The sequence below is a fragment of the Pelodiscus sinensis genome, chromosome 1, assembly GCF_049634645.1.
Source record: "Pelodiscus sinensis isolate JC-2024 chromosome 1, ASM4963464v1, whole genome shotgun sequence".
Lineage (NCBI taxonomy): Eukaryota > Metazoa > Chordata > Testudines > Trionychidae > Pelodiscus > Pelodiscus sinensis.
The window spans coordinates 76565065-76582576 of record NC_134711.1 but is presented as its reverse complement, the minus strand read 5'-3'; the positions used below and the strand labels follow the sequence as shown (position 1 = coordinate 76582576).

General features: G+C 42.7%; 1 protein-coding gene across 2 annotated transcripts in view; it reads left to right on the top strand.

Moving 5' to 3' along the window:
* C1H12orf50 (chromosome 1 C12orf50 homolog) overlaps nucleotides 1–17512 on the top strand; it is a 32569-nt gene that overhangs the window by 4356 nt on the left and 10701 nt on the right. For both annotated transcript variants that reach the window (XM_014568999.3, XM_075932750.1), the window contains 6 exons: nucleotides 744–867; nucleotides 10515–10673; nucleotides 11294–11371; nucleotides 11489–11617; nucleotides 13623–13733; nucleotides 15001–15108. In XM_014568999.3, the coding sequence (XP_014424485.3) occupies nucleotides 744–867; nucleotides 10515–10673; nucleotides 11294–11371; nucleotides 11489–11617; nucleotides 13623–13733; nucleotides 15001–15108 (709 nt within the window). The remainder of the gene's footprint in view (nucleotides 1–743; nucleotides 868–10514; nucleotides 10674–11293; nucleotides 11372–11488; nucleotides 11618–13622; nucleotides 13734–15000; nucleotides 15109–17512) is intronic.

Sequence of the window (17512 nt, the reverse complement as noted above, 5' to 3'; positions counted from 1 at the left end):
TTGAAAACTTAACTGGATGTTAATCGCTTTTCCTTTAATTTTATTATTATTATTTCATCTAAGGATCTCAAAGCACATTATAAACATGAATGTATTTAATTGCACAACATGTCTATGAGGTGTGTATTAGTATCCCTATTTTACAGATAAGGAAACCAAATGCTTGTCTAATTGAACAGTGAGTGTACAGCAAGTTGGGGAATAGGTCTGTCTTACATTAGTGTGATCTTCACTAACTTTCCATGTGGACCCTGCTCCCTCACTCTAAAAATTCCTTAGCTCCCTTTGTTCTGCTCCCATTTCAAACAGGAATAGATCAAAGCACATTATTGGGACTTTTAATGTGTGGTAGCAACGTTCCCATGTACAGTTAGTGTGTGGCACATTAATGTGAAGTAGATTAACCAGACCCTCCTCCCCAACTTGCTGCACAGTAACTGTTCAAGCCCTGGGACACAAAAATTAAGTTAATTAGAGATATTAGAAAATTAATGTTTTTTTCTAAACATTACAGAAATTCTGTAGCAGAGCCAGGAGTAAAACCCATTGGTCACAGTGAAGAAATTCCTAATTTACACTGCTATAAAAGATCAGAATTAGGCCACATGTGTCCTAACTTTATACCTTCCCCACAATACTATATTTCTTCTTTTATGGTACTAATCAGTGTTCTGTCCTTTATTATTTGTTGTTTGTTATTAATTATCATATCTGAAAACTATCCCTTTTTATTTTTCCTGTAGCAAAAATACAACAGAATCTTATGTTTCTGGGAAACGCAGCCTTTAGGTTGTGTGAGGATCAGTTGTGTCTTCCATCATAGCAAACCTCGTAATATAAATGGACTTTTTTTGCCACCCAGTATCAGTGAGTAAATATATTTTCTCAATGTTTTGGACATTGAAATAGATACGCTAAAATGTATTGGGTCTTTAGTGTTAATAAAATACATTTTCAGGAGAAGAAAGAATTGCAGATTGTGTGGAATATGGTCTAAACTCAAGGTTAGTAAAGAGCTTATGGTTATGTTTGACTAGGATTGCCATAGGAATTTCCATTGCATTAGGAAGTTCTGTCGGTAGTAGTTACATCAAAGGTGATGTACTCAGTAGCAACTCCAATTTTACTCCATTTGTCTCACAAGTGAAAAATTATACACTGTAACATTTTACATGCTGTGTATCTTTGATGTGCTGAATAACAGTCATGTGAGGCAGCATTTGTGTATAAATAGTCAAATCTATTTTGAAGATTTTGTATTATAGGAAATCCCTTTACTTTTTACTATCTCTGAAAAGCTCGGACCTTGCTGATACCCACTCATCCATATAAAGATCTCAATGGCCTCTCCATTGACATGAGGTCTCTGCAGGACTTTATTCCAAGCCAGACAGTACTTTCTTCACAGCATATAGTATTCAGTTGGGGTCATTTATGTTGGGGTCACATTTTTAGAAGAATATGTACTGTATATTACTGCATGGCCATGATTCATTGGTTTATCATACATGACTATTGGATTGTAACTGTGTGGGTAGCAGTTACACTTTCTCTTGCTATCCTTTAAAGTGACTCCCTATTCCCTCACATACACAACAAATTGAGTAAGCCCTCTAAAACAGTATCTGAAATAATCCATTCCATCGATGGGAATGTTCTACTGATCTTAATATAGATCAGGGCTTAGCAAAATATAGCCTGGGCACCAGATCTAGCCCTCAAAAAATAAGGTTTACAGGCTCTTGCGCAAAAGGTGGGTTTTTTTCTGACAAATGGCCCCATCTATACAGGGCTTTTTATCGCAAAAACCTCTTCTGCAAAAAGGATCAGAAGAAGATATGCAAATGAGAGTATGGAATATGCAAATGAGCACTCATTTGCATTTCTTCTTCCGCAAAACACCTGCCGTGTAGACATAGACTGAGGTAAACGCCTCCCATCAGAGCTTACCTTTGGCACCCCAGCCCTTCCTATGCCCCTACGCCTCCCAGGTCACCAACCAAAACCTCTACACCCTCTTGCCCCAGGTCACAGTTCCATCCCAGATCCTGTTCTCCTCCTTTACCCCACCCCTAGGCCAGAAACCTTTCCTGTACCCACATCCCCTCCCTGACCGTGCACCCCATTCCCCTGCCCCAGATCACCACCCAAACCCTCTGCAGTCTGCACCCCCTTTTCCCTTCTCCCAGGTAACAATTCCCTCCCAGACTTTGCATCCCCTCCTAGAGCCCCTCCCCTAGGCCAGAATCCTCTCTTGCATCCATACTCCATCCCTGACCCTACACCCCAATCTCCTGACCCAGGTCACATCCCCCTACTTCACCTATACTCCCTCTAAGACCTCACGCTGTCTCCTGCACCCCAGTCCCTTACCCCGTGCGCCCTTCTGCACCCAACGCTCATCCTAGACCCTGCATCTCCTCCACAGAAAGTGCGGCCTTTGACCACTTTCCAAAATCTTGGAGTGGCCCCCCCACCAAAAATTATTGCCCACCCCTGATATAGAAAGAAGTAATCAAAATTATATCCTTTTCTGGCAACTGCTGGCCATTCTGCTCACACTCCTGATATAAAGGATCTAATTTACATATCTGGGGAGAGGGAGGGTATGTAAAAGTGTGTCACTTATAAATTCAAAGAGATAACCAGACAAATGTCAATAAAAAAAATAAGAACTTACCTACCTGCATATGTTTTATAGCATCTCTTGGAATTTGGGAAACCATTGTGTTTTCAAAGTGGGGTTCTGGATATGAGTGGAAAACTTTTTATTGTAATGCTTAGTTCAGTAATGAAGCAAATGATTAGATGCTGAATAAATGGTTAGCTTTGCCAAATGGGAATTATTTTTTTACAACTGCCTCATATTTACAGTGAACCAGGGAGTTAGAATCTATGTAAACCTTTTCCTGGTCTAAAGCACATAATTCACAAGTGAACACAACATAGCATATGCTACTTCAGAAATTAAAATACAATGAACACATAAAAAAATAAAAGAGAACTGGTTTTGGGCCTAGCAAATGTAGGCTAGCTAAGTAAAGATACAGTTTAGATTCCATCGATTGCCTTCAATTATTAACCAGTCTGAAGTGGGAAGAGATGAAACTATGGTGATGAAAATAGAAAATCTCAAAATGAAAGACTGATCAGGAGATAACAATAAAATATTCACAAAAAACAGTGGGCCACAAACATTTACTATTTCATATTTTGCTTTACTGAGAATGTTTATTATTTTTATTATTTTTACTACTCATAAAATGTAAACATGAAAAAAAATAAAAAATGTGGAAAAATGTAAAAACATAGGAAATATTTTGAAAGCAAAAAGTTTCTTCGCTGGGTGTGATGTCACCAGCAGTCTGTGATGGGACATTACACCAAACAGGGGCCACAATACACACAATTTTTAAATTACATATATGTGAAATGGCCTTCATTTGTCAACAATTAACAAAAAATATAAGGCCGCATCATGTGTGCAAGTCACTTTCAAGTGTTTTTCGCACTTAATCATCTTCAGGTATGCCTTTCTGGCAAGACATGTTGGGGTGTAGGGAGAAAATATGTGAAGTGAATACTTTTTAATTATAATTTCTCTTTTACCCTCTGATTTCCAGAAATCCAGACTATTTCTGGAAAAATGGCTAGTTCTTTTTCAACTCTCCTTAAAGCAAAACTCCTACTGACTTTAATGAAGCTTAGTCTGAGCTAGGCCTTCAGGATTGGAATCACCATGTGTACACATCCAGACACTGGAGCCAAAGCTACTGCATATGATATTCTTAAAGAATACAAGGTTGTATTTTGTGGAGTAGGTTGTATCATGTAAATGTAGACCTCAATGTCCCTCTTATGGATCTGTAAACCAAGAAAAGTGACTGTAGTTTTAAGGCAAAAGATTAAAGAGCAACTTAACTTCATAGATGGGATGGTGTCAGTGAATGTGTCACAGACGTTCTTGACTGAGGTGAAAAACATTTGGATCTATATGAATGCTAAAAATATTGGACTCATGTTGAAGTCAATAAAATAAAATTTTAGAGGGAATTGTAGGTAGCCCTTAAACAATGAAGGAGTGAAGAATCGTCAGTTCATATTTGACTTATGTATGACTCTAGACTTTTATTATGTACTTTGATATGTATATAAAACACATTAATGCATGCTACTTTGCCAAAAAAATTGAATGACAACTTAAACAATAATGTAATGTAACTGGGGGCAGTGCCCCCTGCTCACTATGCTCGCCAACCCCCCTTTCAGAGGGTTAGGGTTGCCAGGTGTCCGGTATTCACCTGAACATTCCAGTATTTTTGCCTCCTGTCCAGTAAAAAAATTCAGAGAATACCAGACACCTAAAATGTCTGGTATTTTCTGATTTTTTCCCCGGCCAGGAAGCGAAAATGCCAGGCACTTGGCAACCCTACAAACACTCAGTGCCTGGCCTCCCCCCCTCCCACCCCTGAACCCACTGTGGCTCCCAACACCCCCAACCCCACGAACCCAGCCCCTATGCTTACCTGGTTCCGCAAGGCTGCCAGCACAAACTGGCTGCCGACCAAGGGGAAGCAATGCTTCCCCTGGGCCTTAGTGCTCAACTTCTCCCTGTTCCTATCCCTGTACTCACTCTTAAAGGGGACATACTGTTTTAATTCTGTTTTATTTTATTTTATTTTAATTTAATTTAATTTAATTTAATTTATTTATTTTTTTGCTTAAGTCTTAGAGTCCTTTTTTTTTTCCGGCTCAACAACTTTGGTCCCCCCCCCCCTTTTTTTCCTTCAACAGAATTTTTTCCCATTTATTTTTTTTGGGGGGGGGGGATGTTCGGTATTTTTGTTTCAACCATCTGGCAACCCTAAAGGGGGTAGGCAGCCCTTGTTTCCCTCCCTCCCCAGCTGCTGGGGAGGGCCAGGCTGAGGCCTGCCCTGGCTCTCTCCCCCAGTCTCCAGGACCTCCCCAGGCCAGGCCAACCCCAGCTCTCCCCTGCAGGCTGCTTGGGGGTTGGGCTGGGCTGAGGCTGTGGCTGGCCTGGCTCTCTCCCTGGCTGCCAGGGAGGGCCCAGGGCCAACGCCACCCAGACCCTGGCTCTCTCCCTCCCCCGGCTGCTGGGGAGGGTCTGAGGCTGCCCCAGCTCTTTCCTCCCCACAGAGGCCAAAGCTACCCTGGTCCTTGCCCCCCTTCACCCCTGCCTCTTTGGGGTTGGGCTGGGGCTGGGACTGGGCCCAGCTCTCCCTCCAGCTGCCAGGGAGAGTCTGAGGCCATCCTCATTTTTCCCTCTCCTCCCCAGAGGCCGAAGCCGTCCTGGCCCTTGCTCTACTCCTCCCCTACCTTCCCCCCCCCCACACACACACACACAACTGGCCATCGGGGGAAGGAGGGCCAAGGCCTGGCTGCATCTCTGGCCTCAGTCCAGAGACCACTCCCCTGTGAGAGGGGAGGGTGTGTGGCTCCTGGCCCATCCATGGCGCACCGGAAAAGCCACATGACTGCCGCCCACCCCAGCACCAGGGAATTTGCGCCCTCAGCACTGGTGAGGGAGGGAGCAGGCTGGGTGGCTGAGCAGGGAGGGGTTACGGGATGCAGAGTGATATGATGGAAAAACTTTTTTTATGTTTATACTAAGGTCCAATGCCCCCTGTTCACTGCACTTGCCAGTCCCCATGTCTGTGCGGATAGGCAGCCCCGACCTCTTGCCCCCTACCAGTCTCCGGGGAGGGCCGCGGCCATGCTAGCCCCAGCCTCTCAGCCCCCAACTCTCTAGCCACTGGGCCCATGCCAGTCTCTGGAGGTAGGTAAGCCCGGCTCTCGCCCCGGCCGCTGGGGAGAGCCTGGGTCATGCCAGACCTGGCCTCTCAACCCCACAGCCACCAGGGAGGGGAGGGCCAGAGGCCGTGCCAGACCCAGCCGCTGGGGAGGGGAAACAGTAGGCAAGGCCGGCTGTCCCTCCAGCAGCTGGGGAGGGGAAACAGTAGGCAAGGCCAGCTGTCCTTCCAGCAGCTGGGGAGGGCTGGGGCTGCACCAAACCTGGCTGCTCACACCTCTCTTCCCAGCCACCCAGGCTTTTCTGCTCCCGCGCTGGGTCCCCCATCTCCCTTCCCTGTCATAGACAGTCCCAGCCTCCCAGGCCCCACATCCTGCTCCCCGATCACAGCCAGCCCCAGCTTACCTGCCCCTCCACCCCCCTCCCCAGTTGTAGCTCTGGCCCCTCAGTCCCCCATCTCCTCTCCTCAGTCTCAGCCCTGACCTCTTGCACCCCCCCACATTCCCTTCTGCCTGCAGCCAGCCCGAGCCTTCCTCCCTGGCCTCTTGGACCCCCTCCCCAGTCACAGTGAGCCCCAGCCTCCCCGCCTCACTCTGGGAAAGTGCAAACTGGACCCGGCACAGAGTCTCAGGGCTTTCTCCCCTCCAGCCTCCTCTGCAGGAAGCTAGCACTGGTGCGCTAATCTTGCAGGGGAAGGAGGTGGCGTTGAAACTGGAGTGCTGGGCAGGTAGCAGTCCAAGTACTCCTGGCCCTGGCCCACAGAAGGAGAGGTTCCGCGCTGGGTCTCGGAGCATCGGAGCTCCGAGCACAGTGAGGAGCTGCTGTCACTACCCCCGATCCTCTTGCAGTGAGGCAGAATCTGCCCAGGCCATGCTGCCAGGCAGCTTTGCTGGTCCCCGAACAGTGTCTGGGGCAGGGAGACTGTGCAAGGGCAGAGCCTGTGGGATGCCAGAATGATGTGATGATGTCACTCTGGCATCACAGAGGAAAAACTTTTATATATAGATATAGATAAGATAATTTCTTAATAATGTAAATCACCACTGATCATTATAGTGGTCTCATGTTCACATGGAATATTATATGGCATATTTCTAAGCATAGTGATATGCTCCTGTCCCATTCCTGGAGCACTGCCGAAAGGCTTCAGTTTTGTTCCAGAAGAATAGGAACAAAGAAAATGTAGCCTAATGAGTTCTTTTCTGTCTATGAGACAAATCTAACTAAAGCTGAAGGCAGACTTTGCCAAAGCTGTCTGTTTCATGGCAGTGTATCCAATGTGTATTGTACATGATAACACATGTGCAAGCTAAACACATTATAGTGCACTTAGCAGTCCATGGAAGACTTAACAGAAGAAGCTCTGCTTTTAGAAGAACAATTGATTATGGATGAGCGTGCAACTTGGAAGAGCTATTAGAGTGTATAATTTTTAAACTCACAGGTGATCCACAGCTGGATGCACATGATGGCATTAAATAGGGAGCTTTATTCAGTGGTGAAGTCGGGCTTCCTCTTACCACCAGTGGTTCCTAATGTCTATAGGACAGCTGGTCATTAAATATTACAAACAAATCCAAGTCTTGTGATAGAAATGTAGCCGTGTTAGTCTGGGGTAGCTGAAGCAAAATGCAGGACAATGTAGCACTTTAAAGACTAACAAGATGGTTTATTAGATGATGAGCTTTCGTGGGCCAGACCCACTTCCTCAGATCAAATAGTGGAAGAAAATAGTCACAACCATATATACCAAAGGATACAATTAAAAAAATGAACACATATGAAAAGGACAAATCACATTGCAGAACAGGAGGGGGATGCAGGGGGGGAGGGAAGGAAGGAAGGTAACCTTCCCCCCCCCGCATCCCCCTCCTGTTCTGCAATGTGATTTGTCCTTTTCATATGTGTTCATTTTTTTAATTGTATCCTTTGGTATATATGGTTGTGACTATTTTCTTCCACTATTTGATCTGAGGAAGTGGGTCTGGCCCACGAAAGCTCATCATCTAATAAACCATCTTGTTAGTCTTTAAAGTGCTACATTGTCCTGCATTTTGCTTCAAATCCAAATCTTGGCGTCCACACTGCATATTGACCCTAGGTTTAGAATTTCTTGACCTGGGCTACAAATCTGGGGCAATACTCAATCAGGCAATACTCATACCTGAATGAAACCACCATTTCTCAGGCATCCTTGTGCCCTCCCCACCTGTGGCCACTCCAGCCTCTGGTTAGTGGTGGAGTGTGGGAATACTTCACTATCCATCCCCACGTTATAGGAAGTTGTCACAGCATGCTAAGTTCACAATAGATCCTGTTTCAGCAAACAGACAAGGCATTCGGGAGATACTGGTGGACGGCTGGTGATGCCTGCAACTCTGCTATAGCTGGTGATTCCCACCCATGTAGACCAGAGGTTCTAGAGCACAGGCCTAAGTACAGATTGGTGGGATCACAATGTCTTGTGGTCATGGATGACCAGCAGTGGGTCCAGAACTTTTGCATGAAGATAGCTACATTTCTGGAGCTTTGTGAGCAGCTTGCCTCTGAGCTCCAATGTAAAGATATGCACGAGGGCAGCCATACTGGTCCAGAAGTGGGGTGTTATCATCATTTGGAATTAGATTACTCCTGACTGCTTCAAGTCTGCTACTAGCCAGTTCAGCATTCAAAAGTCAAGCATACATGAAGTGGAGACAGAGATTTCAGAGTCAATCAGGCATGTGATGTACCCAAAGGCAATGGGCATAAACAAATATCCTTGAAGTAATTACTAGTTTTGAGAGGATGGGGTTTCAAGACTGCCAGGGCTATTATTGGGCCTCATGTGCCCACAGTTTGAGCCCCTCAAGGAGTACATGAGTGCATAAACTGCAAAGGGTACTACTCCATTGTTAGCCAAGCCCTTGTGAACCACGGAAGCTGATTTATGGATGTCATTGTGGACTGCACTGGAAAAGTTCATGATGCCAGGGTTTTCCGAGGATCAGGAGTTCACGTTCATGGACAGGCTGTGGCATTTTTTCCCACCAAATGACATTGTTGTAAATGGAGTTACTATCCTCACTGTTATTATAGAGTACCCAGTCTACCCCCTTTTTCTTTCACTTATGAAATCATACCCTGATAAGAGTCCCTGACAAAAGAAGGTTCAGTTACACTCTGAGTATCTGTGGAATGGTGGTTGAATGCTCATTTAGAAGATCCAGCAACATTGCGCTTCCAGTGCTTACTGGGCTCTTAGAACACACTTAGGGTACATCTACACAGCAGGGCTAAAGTCAAATTAAGTTATGCAACTTCAGCTACATCAATTGCATAGCTTAAGTCAAAATAGCTTAATTTGGCTTTTGGCACTGTCTACACAGCAGGAAGTCAAAGAACTAACCTTCTGTGGTTAGATATTAGTCAGGTCCCAAGGGTGCTGAACTAGAGAGGTTCAACCTGTAATAACAAACATGGATCCAGAAACTTATTCTCAGGTGGTACTTTTGCCTCTTCTGTTTCTGATGCCAGTTCCATTATGGGCAGACTCTTCCAGAGAGTCATCAAAAACTTCCTTGAAGTAGGGTCCCAGAATGTGCTGCAGCTACTCTGTCAGCAGAAACTTCTCAGGGATTGGTTTGGGTACAAGAATCAAGCCTCACCCAGCACTGTCTGACTCCCTCCTGATTGACCAGGCTACCTTGAAGCACTGGTAGCTCAGTGCTCAGCACAGTACCAGGTCAAATGACAGGATGACAGAGAGTTCCCAGAGATCTAGTTCTCATTCCTAACTTTCTGGAAATTGGTCTTGAATTATTTAATCTGCTCACTGCATTGGTCCGGTAGATTCCCAGCACTGTCAGCTTCTTCACTATTAGGTGGTATGCATGCTCGTTCCTAGAATTCTTGCTAAAGTTGAATGATGTGCTCTCCTGGCAGTAGCAATTAAGCAAAATGTGTCTGTGCTCCCATGATGCTTGCAAAGGACTTCTCCATGGCAGTGACTATTACAAATGCAGGAGACAGGTCACTCTACTTGCAGCTCAGAGATCAGAATAAAATGGAAGTGTTAAAAGCTGAGCTGTTGCATTTGAACCAGAAGGGTTACTTCTGTTTCCTACAAGTACATTGGCCAGTCTTGGGGTAGGAAAAACAAAAGACACTGTCCTGTGGAGTTATGAGATAGTGTTGGTGGAGTCTCAGGTCCCAAATCTGTAGCAGGCATCCATAGTGCAAAACAATGGAGTTTGGGCCCAAGCTTCTGTGGGACTCAGGCTTGAACCCTCCATTCCTGTGGGATGTTAGGGTTTGGGCCCAAGTTAGACAGAATTGTGTGATGATGAAAGGGGATTTGGACTGAGCCCAGGCAGTGTATACATGCCCCTAGAAAGGGGAAGACATAAGGATGGATATTTATACTTCTCCATACATACTCTAACCGGAAGAGATGGCCAGCCACTGAAAGGACTGTATGCTATTCCCTACTCAGGGCTGGTGAAATGATGTGCTACATGCATGCTGAAAATCTCTGGGAGTCTCTGTATGACCTTGAGTCACCATACCTCCCCGTGTTCCTTCTGCTGTGGAGACATATTTCTGCCAACCTCCTACCAAGTGCAGTGTCTAAAAGACACAGTTTGGCAAGTTGTGGCTTTTTTCAAATATGAATATGATTTCAAAAATGTAATGAACTGATAGAACCTGCTTTTGGTGTTCTAGTGTCTTATTAGCAGACTGAACTTCATGTACTTTCCTGTAGATGCCACACTTCAAAAGGATGTTCAAGAAGGAACTCTGCATCCTGTCCACACTCAAGAACCACTTCAAGGTCAAGAAAGCATTTTAAGACCCATTCACCCTCCTCTGATCATAAACATCAGCCTGGAGGAGGATGAGGAAGAGGAAGAAGAGGAGAATGGTAAATATGACTTCCCTGAAATCTGAAACTAAAATGGGCTAAAATGGACTGGTTTGGCTGTTTTCAACAATCTTGCCATTTTTGAGGAAAGGGGTCAAATATTTGGAAATAACTTTATTGAAGATAGTTTTATCATTAACCACATAGTAAATGTAGACTCTCGTTAATAAACTTTAAAAATATTGAATATGTCTTTTTCATACTGATATAATTCCAGTACTCTTTTTTCGTTAATTAGAAATGGTTCCAAGTGCCATAATTCACATGGCATTGAAATACAACAATTTAGATGGAGAGCCAAACTTTCTCAAAGTTCAGGGATGTTCACACTTATTTGGCTCCATCTGTACTATAAATGACCATTTTACTAATTGAGCATGTCTGATTTAGAGGAGACATTGGTGCCTATAACTAAAACTATATTGGTCATGAAAATATCTGTCGATAAGCAAGAGTTTTTCTGTCCAGAAAGAGGTGGGCTCGGATGAACTAGCATTAGAAAAGGGGAAAAAATCCTTCCTTTTGCAATGAAATTTTTTATATTTTGCAATAATGCATTGACAAATCCTGATGTGTCTGTACTCAGGTATAGTTCTCTCTTTTAAAAATATTTCCTGTAGATGCCTCTCATTTATTGACAAAGACTCAAGCAGACATTGAGGAAGAAAAAGCAATAAAGGAGATGTGCTATAAATCTGGTAAATAGCTCATTTTTTATCATTTTAAAATATTAACATAACTAGTAGTTATGTTAATATTTTACATGATCAATGTAAGTAAAGACTTTTTTTCTTTCTTTGGGGGGGTATGAGTAGGCGAATATTACAGAATTCAGACACCTCAGGAGAACCAGTCTGCAAAAACCATGTCATCAGCACTAGATAATGAGCTATTGAAACCCATGGAAACTGGCAGAGACTTACAGGAAGGCAGGTACTTAAGTGGTAAGGTAACACTTTTCATTTTAAGGATAATGTTTATATACACTTAATTAAATAGACGTTATCAGGTAGTTTAGATCCCAGTATTAGGTTTTCAAATTTAGAAGAAAATACAGAAAATAAAATTAATAGAAATTAAGTAATAGAAGTATGACTTTTAAAAATTAAATGGAAACAGCATAGATATGGTAGGACGCTTGCATTGACTACAGCATGTTGAAATGAGGCAAGGTCAATGAAGTAGAACCAAGGTTAACATCATGAACTTTTTACATTCCATGTCATGCATCTCTGCTATAATTTTTCTCCAAGTATCTTTTAAAATAAGGTTACAATCTCTTTTGCTTATTAGGCCTGTTACAATACAACTGAGCTCAAAGGGACATAAATTAATGAACATTTGTCCCACTCAATATTTTTAAAAAGTTTTCTTTTTCATCATTAGCCAAGAGGTATTTCTCCAAAAATTAATCTCAGCTTTTGTTATTATAATAGGTGATAGTATTGCTGCTTCATAACAGAGTGATTTATGCTCTGAACGTTCTAGGACGTTAGTGTAATTAGTGTGTTGGCCATTAAAGTGTTCAAGAAAGAAGTGAGATATTATTATCAGTAGCACATTTATTATTGTCATAAAGTTGTTTACAACAAAATAGAAACCTTCATGGATAATCATCTGGACCCACAATTACATATAAGGAAAACTGAAGCAGGAAGACAGTGAACAACAATGCAGAACTGCAAAGTGAAAGAGTATATAATTTTGGTTCAGATGGAGATATTCTGAGGTAATATTGGCTAGTAAAAGGGAGATTGTTTTTGGATCTCTGGTTTTTACCAATTTAACCAGAAAGAGAAAAATAGTTTCTCTGCACAATGTCCTGTGAATTCTGTCTGGCGAGTAGAGCTATTTTTGTTAAAGTACTTATGAGGAGGTATTTCTAATGTGTGTTCAAGGGCTTAGATATCACAATGATAGATATATCATAGATGATATTCATAAACATCAATCATATGAACTGAGTAGCTGTAATATTAATCTCTTAGCTGTTCTCTGGTATAGCCTGCGTGTAGTGGCACTTCATAGGAATCACAAGGATGCTTCCTTTAGGTCTGAATTTTTCCCATGTCTTGTGATGAATAAAAATGTGCTGATGATCAGTCATTGTTTACAGATAGAAATAATAAAATTAATTATGCTGAAATGAAGTGGCTTATCATATATATGTTTGATATACATGCAATAAACACGGGTTGTTCACCAAAACAATTAAAAAGTTTTAGTACATTGTATTTTTGGAATAGTCAGAGATAAGGATTTACCCTCAGCTTTATACTCTAAGACTGTGTCTACATTGGTGTCATCTTGCACAAAAACAGCCGCTTTTGCGCAAAAACTTGCTGCCTGTCTACACTGGCTGTGAGTTCTTGCGCAAGAACACTGACGTTCTAATGTATGAAATCAGTGCTTCTTGCGCAAGAACTATGATGCTCCCACTCAGGAATAAGCCCTTTTGCGCAACTGTTCTTGCACAAGAGGCCAGTGTAGACAGGTAACATGAATTTCTTGCGCAAGAAAGCCCTATGGTTAAAATGGCCATCAGAACTTCCTTACGCAAGAGAATGTCTACACTGGCATGGATGCTCTTGCGCAAAAGCACATCTCTTGCGCAAAAGCACATGCCAGTGTAGATGCTTTCTTCTGGAAGAGTTTTTGCGGAAGAGTTCTTCTGCAAAAGAGTTCCGCAAAAGAATTCTTGCGCAAAATCATGCCAGTGTAGACATAGCCTCTGATTTAATTCTGTGAATCCTTTAAGCATTCATGCACGTTTTCCTAATAATTCAAAAATGCTCACTAATATGTTTATCCATAAAATCAATGTGTAAAGTTGTCCATGTTGCATAGTGCTATCCATAACTTCCTTTACTCTCCCAAGGTCATTTATCTATCATGGATACCTTGACTCCACACAACTAAGCCAAAAAATTTCTTCTGATGCATTTCTAGGTGATGGTGTTAAAGTTCCAACAAAATTTAATATTATAGAAAGACAAGGAGAGGTAACAGCATCATTAGATGGTAAAACTAGGACTGATCTTGGTGCCATTGAAAATGGAGGTAATTACTTTAAAATATGTGTTCTCATAATCTAATATCTCGTTGTAGATAAAATAATTTCTAAATACAGGTTGGATCTCCCAGAACTGGGACTCTCTGGTCTGGCAATATCTGTCGTCCAGCAGGACCACGGATGTTCCTGGATCAGGGAGTCCTAGCTGGCAGCGTCAGTGGCAAGAGGGCTGGCAGCTTGGAGCCCAGCAGTGCTGGGACCAGGGCCGGAGCCTCAGTAGTGCAGCTGAGGCTGCAGTAGCCTCAGCAGTGGGTGCGGCTAGGGCTGGCAGCACTGGGAGGCAGTGGACTGGGAGGCTGGCAGTAAGGCACCTCCCTTGGTCTGAAAGAGTCCCTTGTTCGGAACCGGTCAGGTACTAAGGGTGCCAGATCAGAGAGGTCCAACCTCTATATCAATTATATATCAATTTACACAAGCATAAAAGTCAGATATAACTGGAATACACAAAACTTTCAGAATTTTGAGAGAGAAGCCAAAAAACTCCATGTTTTTGGCAGTCATATGGAAAAGCATTAAGGCTCCAATCTTGCAAGCTGTTCCATGTGGGCAGATCCTTGTGTCCACTTTCCGTGGGGCTCTGTGCAGGTCTGTTAGGGAATCTCAGTACAGGATCAGGATTTCAGTCATTAAGGATGAACCTGAATCCTGTAACCTTTATATTTATCTTGCATTGGCTGTCTCCTTTTCTTTTGAAACCTTATCCTCTGCAGTTTAATAATTTTCTATGTGGTATTGTTTCAAATGCTTTACTGATATGCAGAAATAGTACTTTTACTACATTTTTCATGCCAAAAAAATCAATTATCATATCAAAAAGATATCAGACATAAGTAACAGAAGAAATAATAGGATTTTTGGTAATACTTTATAAAGTTATAATTTTCCTATATGTATTATAAACAATGTACATATTGGTTTTGTATTTGGTTACTCAAGAGTTAATTCAGAGTGAATAATTAATTATGGAAATGTACATTTAGACTGAGAGATATAAACTAAAATAATATTAAATATATTTCTTATATATATTTTATATACAATTTTAACATATCTACTTTCTACTTGGTTTTCATTTTTAAGTTCTTATTATTTATATGAATTTAATAAAAACAAATACAAATTAAATGCTAGAAAACAATGAAGTAAAAAGGTTGCATTCTTCATTTTAAACTCAGTAAAACCAATTTTATCTTAAAAAGAGGGTACATCATTTCTCTGTTTATAATTTGGTGATGCATTATCATTTTTTTTCAGGAGGTGATTGTTATGTACCACAAAGGAGCATATTTGTTGGAGAGAAACATTGTGAAACATTAACTGGAGAAAAAGAATTAATTACAACCAGACGTGCAGATGTGAAACGTATGAATCATTATTTTTATATTTTGTAATTTTCATGTTTTGCTTCTTTTGTAATTAGATTGGACACTTGAGGTAGGACCTAAATGAGTTCTGATATATTCCTCACACTATGAATGAATTGAAGTCCCATCAGCAATATGGTTTCTTTCATCATACTAAATGATGAAAGCACTTTTATTGGCTTAGGGCAGTCTTCCTCCAAGTGACATCGATATGACCGCTATCAGATTGCTAAATACCTTTATCTTCCTAATGACAAAAGGCCTAATCCTGAGAGATGACGCACTCAATCTCAGTGGAAGGCAATGAGAATTGATGGTGCATAGCGTCTCACAGAATTGGGCCCCTAATGAATACGTGGATATCTGATTCAGCTTAGCATTTGAGCATGTTGGGAATAAGTCTGGATACTGTATGCGGTGAAAACAAGGAAGAGGATTTATTACACACAGCATTGGTAGAGTGTCCCTCAGCTCATTAAGCTGGCAAACACTGCTTAAGCAAAACATTACAATAGATTATATAGGGGCCTGATGCACGGAGGGGAAGCAATTCAATAGGTTCTAGCAGCAAAACGAAATGAGCACATAAGCCAATAAACTAAGAAAGATTACATAGCATCTTTGCCCATCGCCAAACACACACCTTATCTCTAATACAAATAGTTTTCCTTAAAAAGCTAAATAAGCCAACATCAACAAACAGACAATTAAATGCTGGGCTGTCCGCTGCCCGCGTGTTCCGCCGCTTTGCTCCCCGTCCCCCTGGTCTGCAGACCAGGGAGACAGGGAGCAAAGCAGAGCAAAGCCGTGCAGCACGTGGGCAACAGACAGCCCAGACACGTCTGGGCTGTCCGCTGACCGCATGTTCCACCGCTTTGCTCCCCGTCCCCCTGGTCTGCAGACCAGGGAGACAGGGAGCAAAGCAGAGCAAAGCCGCGGAGCCCAAGGGCAGCAGGACAGCCACGGCGCGTCTGGGCTGTCCCGCTGCCCCCGTGCTCCGCGGCTTTGCTCCGGACACCTGTGGTACAGCAGCTGGGGCGCTGCCGGTTGGTCCCGTAGCGCCGCTCTGGGCGCTACTGGACCAACCCAGCAGCACCCCAGCTGCTCTGCCCCAGGCGTCCCCAAGTCAGCCGCTGCTGAAACTGACCAGTGGCTGACTACAGGAAGCAGCTGCCCCGGGCTTCCTGGAATCAGCCGCTGATCAGTTTCAGCAGCAGCTGACTTGGGGATGCCTGGGGTTCTGAAGTTGAATCTGTATGTAAGTCAGAACTGGTGTCCAGATTCAGCCGCTGTTGAAACTGATCAGTTTCAGCAGTGGCTGAATCTGGATGCCAGTTCCGACTTACATACAGATTCAACTTAAGAACATACCTAAAGTCCCTATCTTGTACATAACCCGGGGACTGCCTGTATATGAGTATTATGCGTAAATCATTTCTTGCTTATTATTTTTCCGTTGTGGAAGTAAAAGATAGGAAGACAAATTCTAGTTATGAATCACAGGTAGGTTAACAAGTAATGAAACTGCCTACATACATTGAAATGGAAGAAAAAGACTTTTCGCTATACTTTAGCCTGAACTGATAGGAGCAAAAAGTAGTGTTTCTGCTGGTCAGCTGGAGGTGAAAATAGACAAATCTCTGGCTTCCTGTACTGGAGTCATAGTCTGTTTTGGTCAGTTTCATGCCCAGAGGATTTTAAAAATAATAAATTTCATTATTTCAGCTATTTAAATCGGAAATGTCATGATGTCATAATTTTTGGGTTCCTGTCCCAAAAATGAGTTGTGGGGGTTATTTTATGGGGGTTGCAGTGCTGCTGTCTTTATTTCTGTGCTGCTGATGGTGGCAGCTCTGCCTTCCGAGTTGGGTAGCTGGAGAGTAGTAGCTGCTGGCTGGGAGCCCAGCTCTGAAAGCAGAGCTGCCGCCAGCAGTAGTGCAGAGGTAAGAGTGGCATTGTATGATACGGTCTCTATTACTTCTGCACTGCTGGGAGGACTCTGCCTTCAGAGCTAGGTGCCTGGCCAATATCTGCTTTCACTGGCTGCCCAGTCTGAAAGCAGTGCAGAAGTAAGGGTGGCAATATCTACCCCCTAAAATAACCTCATGACAACTCCTGATTTTAGAAACACTGGTCTCCTACATGATATCTATTTAGCATAGGGCAGGGGTGTCCAAACTTTTTTCAAAGAGGGCCAGATTTGATGAAGTGAACATGCGTGAGGGCCGACCATTTTGCCTGACATTCTTTGAACCATTAAAATTAAATGCAAATTAACTATTTTATGCAAAGTTTATTGCAAACGGCAAACGACATAACACCAACTATACATGTTGTGTCCAAATATATTTATAACTGATTTAGACCAACTGACATTAACTGAGATTTTACAATGTATTCAT